A 4,881-nucleotide genomic window follows, 5' to 3' on the forward strand; every position below is an offset into this window, starting at 1 on the left:
TTTACACTTAAGAGATTTTTTGTACAGTTATATTCAAAGACATTACATTTAGAGACAGAAATGATTGAATATGCAAAGTTGATTGTATTGTAACTGCAACGCAATATGCACATTTCCTAATGTGTTCACAATTTATGTTTTTTAGTTTTTTATTTAAGTCGAATGGTGAGTTGTTATGAGGTACACATGTTTCTGTAAATCATATCTTCTTATTAAGAGATGATGGTTCGGAAACCAGAAATGGTCATAAAATTTGGTATACAAATGATGTACAAACATTTTTATTATTTCAGGAAGGATAATGTGGAGGACTATGTTATTATTTCAGGAAGGATAATGTTGAGGACTATGTTATTATTTCAGGAAGGATAATGTGGAGGACTATGTTATTATTTCAGGAAGGATAATGTGGAGGACTATGTTATTATTTCAGGAAGGATAATGTGGAGGACTATGTTATTATTTCAGGAAGGATAATGTGGAGGACTATGTTATTATTTCAGGATGGATAATGTGGAGGACTATGTTATTATTTCAGGAAGGATAATGTGGAGGACTATGTTATTATTTCAGGAAGGATAATGTTGCGGACTTTGTTGTTATTTCAGGAAGAATAATGTTGAAGACTATGTTGTGGAGCAGAACAGTGGGCTGGAGGTTGACAATCTGAGCGATGTGACTGGAAAAACACTCTTCAAAAACGCCCAGTACATGGTAAGGAAGGAACAAAACAGACCGGGGTGTATTCATTAGTGATCACCGTAGCAAAAAGGCTTTGCAACCAAACATTTTTTTTTTTTGCAATAAAAACGAACATTTCTTATCGGACATGTTTTGACCCTGCTTTACAAGGTCAGTCCCTCCTGTAAACCATTTTAAAAACCTTGACATGTCTTTCTGCTCCGCTGCTTAACTACAACTTCTGTTTACGAACAAAACAGAACTCAACAGCTTTTACGTTTTATGCGTCAGAGCGTTTAGAAAAAACGCTTTTTTCGTTCCAAAATGTTTTACTACAGTGCAAAACGTTTGCCCTTGTTAGGTTCCCCTTGTAAACTATAAGTAACACGAGACATTTTTGTATTTTTTTTTTCTATTGGTTAAAAAAAATAGTTTTATAGTTTCTGACATATTACTGAAATGTTGTGTGTGACATCATCACAATCCTCTGTTCATCAGCTGTATCCAGTGTATGGCTTCCCAGATCCGTCTTTATCCCAGGCTTCAGACCGTTTGGTTAGAGAACACCAGGCGAAATACTCCCAGAACTCCCGCATCCTTCAACAGGTATTTGTTATACCGAGCGGTTCTCAAACCCGCAGCCGTTCCATGTATTTGAACTATTCCAAAAGTAGCGCACCTAATTCAAGTTGTAAAACTATTTATCAAGCACTTGACTAGTTGAATCAAGTGAGTTAGTTCAGGACTACAACCGAGGAGAGGTTTGAGAACCACTGTGTTACAGTGACAGGTACAATGCAGGCAACTTTACAAGCAGAAGTTCTAATATTTGTACACAGGATATGACAACATCTGTTAGCCATGTTTCTCAACTTTAAACCCTTTTGGGGGTGGTTTTCCGGACACTGATTAAGAAAAGTAAACTCGATGGAGAATCTCCATTTTAAAATGCATTTTAGTCCCGGATTAGGCTTCATCTGTGCACAGGAAACCAGGAAACCAGGAAACCGCCCCTTTGAGCTCCGTACTGCTTATTGAAGATCACCTGTCAATCAACTAATAAGATAAATGGTCTCACTCTTCTGTTGTTGTTTCAGCAACAAACCATCGAGTTGATTCCCATCACCAAGGTGACCTACAAGTGGAAGGGAGGCATCCATGTTTACTATATCTATGGGAACGAACACCAGGTCAAAGTTCCTGACTACCCTGCCACCTGCTGCTGCTCCATCATGTAACCAGTCATGCCAGCCAGCCAGTCATGCCAGCCAGCCAGCCAGCCAGCCACTTAACCATACCTCTTTTGGTGAACGCGTCACCAGGCCAGCCCAATACAGCTGGCCTTGACTTGGCTTAGTTCAGCTCCGTATGAAAAAAGGTTTTGTTTATCAGTTAGCTAGTTAGTTAGCTAGTTAGTGAGGTAGGTATTGTAGGTAGTTCTTTAGGGCCTTTTATCCTCCCCAGGAGTTTAGGGCTAAGTGTATTCTGATCAGTATACTACATGCTGTTTTTTATTTTTATAATAATTATTGCAGCCCTGGAATTTCATGAATCTGTTTTTTGTTTCAACTTTCAATTTTTCACAAGTAAATGACTTTATGCAAAGATATAGAAAAACTAAAGGCTATTGAAGCAAATTGCTGCATGTCTGATTCATTCTTGTTACATATACTCTAGTACAGTCAATAAAGTGAAAAGGTGTTATTATTATTCTATAATGAAATAAATAAATAAATAAAATCATTCAAACTTCAAAGAGAAAAGTTAACCATTTATGTAATGCTCCCTGTTGTTAGTGTTTTTTAGGTCAGTGTGTTATGAGTGACAATGTTATGCTTTTCTGAGTGAGAGTTGTTGCCAGTGTTATGGTCCAACAAGCTTATTTTGAGACATGTATGAAGTGTTTTGTTGGTTTGAGTGAGTTTTGGAGGTGCAATTAACTGTTTGGCCAAGATGCATGTTGGTAATGCAGACTGTGTGAAGAGTTTTGAAAAAGTGGCATCAGTATTGACCGACGCTTGTTAGCGATTGAACAAAAAAACTGTAATGCTGCTTAATGTATGTACTGTATATTTGATGAATGAATTGATTGCTGATTTCAGAAGCTGAACGTAACCTCCAGTATACCATTCCACTACTCTAATGATGAGTATGTAATCACACTCCTTATTTGTTGGCCAAACTACATCCTGTGGTTGCATTCACATTTTCAAAAGATAAATTGTAAATTCAGCTGTGTGTTGTTGTGCCAAAGCTTTAGTCAATTTGGCCATTGAGTTAATTGCATGATCGTTAGGATAAGAGTGTTGACAAAGCTTGTCATAATCATGTTCTGATGACTAGAAAAGCTATTCAATATATTAGTATTGATATTTTAATATCGTTATATCAGAGTTGTTTTCAAGAAACGTCCTTAAGGGTTCGATTTCATTCCGTAGTGCAGAAGATCTGCGTTGTAGTGCGGGTTTAAATGTCGATCCGAGGACAGCATTTCCGATTGAGCCGACATATTCAGCGTGTACAGTCAATGCTGCCTAAAGGTCTATGTAACAAATGTTGCACAGCAAACATTGCCTTTAAATGTCAACCGCACTTTCCTACAGATTGAGTAGTCTTGACCCTACTGTACAAACGAGCCTCCATGGTAAAGATGTTTACCGGCCAAAGGGCTAACCTTGAGATTATACATGCTGTCCTCTGATTGTACACGCTGTCCTCTGATTATACATGCTGTCCTCGGATTGTACATGCTGTCCTCGGCACGCACGTGCTGTCCTCTGATTGTACATGCTGTCCTCTGATTATACATGCTGTCCTCGGATTGTACATGCTGTCCTCGGTATGCGCATGCCGCCCTCTGATTATAGATGCTGTCCTCGGTATGCACATGCTGTCCTCGGTATGCACATGCTGTCCTCTGATTGTACATGCTGTCCTCGGTATGCACATGCTGTCCTCTGATTGTACGTGCCGTCCTCGGTATGTACATGCTGTCCTCTGATTGTACATGCTGTCCTCAGATTATACAGGCTGTCCTCGGATTATACATGCTGTCCATTCATTTTAAAATAATAAAGAATATTATCCTTAGAGGAAATGTTTGTCTCCTGTTTTGAATGGACAACTCACACAGTTCTCAGTGGATTGATTTACTGATAGATTGTCTTTCATACAGTTTACTTGATTACCCTGTCACCTTGATTTTTTTTTTACATGGTCAAATTGTTCCTAGAACCAGAGCCGTGGGCCCATTGTAAGCTACATGACAGGTGTCAATCGGTCACTTGCTGTCACGCCCTGACCTTAGAGATCCTTTTATGTCTCTATTTTGGTTTGGTCAGGGCGTGAGTTGGGGTGGGCATTCTATGTTTTGTGTTTCTATGATTTTCTATTTTTATGTTTTGGCCGTGTATGGTTCTCAATCAGGGACAGCTGTCTATCGTTGTCTCTGACTGGGAACCATACTTAGGTACCCTTTTTCCGACCTGTGTTTGTGGGAAATTTCTTTATGGCACTTAGCCATAAGATTCGCGGTTTTGTTTTGTATTGTTTTGTTCGGCGTCTTTTCTTTATTAAAAAGCATGTACGCTCACCACGCTTCACCTTGGTCCGCTCCTTTCAACAGCCGTGACACTTGCAGGCTAGACTGTTTCTATTATTTTAATGGTAAAAGCTGAAAGTCCAGTGTTTTAAGTCAGGTATACCAAGTCGGTTTAACAGGAAATTATCTGCAGCACACTGGAATACCTCTTGAGAAATCCAATCCTTCTTAAATCTCACCAAGATGTTCAACCCATTAGTTAATAATTGGGACTCATAATATGCCCCCCCTTGGCCTCCATTGAGAGTGGGAGTCTCTTATCTCAACTCAATGGCTGCCTGGTTGGGTCTATGTTGCAATTTAATTCACTTTAATTTCTTAATGAAAAAAAACTAATTCTGTCGGTTAGACAACGATGGGCCAGGAAAACCTGTCCCTGCCTGTCGGTCCAGCATCTATCTAACTATGGATGTGAGTCACCATTTAATCTGTAATGATGGGGACTGGAGCTGCCTAAGTGGAATATCCCTGTGCAATTAGTATTCTCCCATTAGGCCTATGATTCATTTATTGACGTTTACAGTGTTACTGCACACTTGTGACATAGAACAAAGTTGCAGTAAGATATGGACAATTCCACTGTGAAGATATTACGCTTT

At 39.2% G+C, this 4,881-nt stretch overlaps 1 protein-coding gene across 1 annotated transcript in view; it reads left to right on the top strand.

Moving 5' to 3' along the window:
- Positions 1-3,778, top strand: part of LOC112255081 (protein SSUH2 homolog) — a 13,601-nt gene extending 9,823 nt beyond the window's left edge. Inside the window, exons 10-12 of the mRNA XM_024428138.2 lie at positions 609-714; positions 1,180-1,287; positions 1,779-3,778. Coding sequence (XP_024283906.2) covers positions 609-714; positions 1,180-1,287; positions 1,779-1,919 — 355 coding nt within the window. The 3' untranslated portion in view covers positions 1,920-3,778. The remainder of the gene's footprint in view (positions 1-608; positions 715-1,179; positions 1,288-1,778) is intronic.
- The last annotated feature ends 1,103 nt before the right edge of the window (positions 3,779-4,881 follow it).

The sequence above is a fragment of the Oncorhynchus tshawytscha genome, linkage group LG07 (assembly GCF_018296145.1).
Source record: "Oncorhynchus tshawytscha isolate Ot180627B linkage group LG07, Otsh_v2.0, whole genome shotgun sequence".
In the NCBI taxonomy this organism is placed as follows: domain Eukaryota; kingdom Metazoa; phylum Chordata; class Actinopteri; order Salmoniformes; family Salmonidae; genus Oncorhynchus; species Oncorhynchus tshawytscha.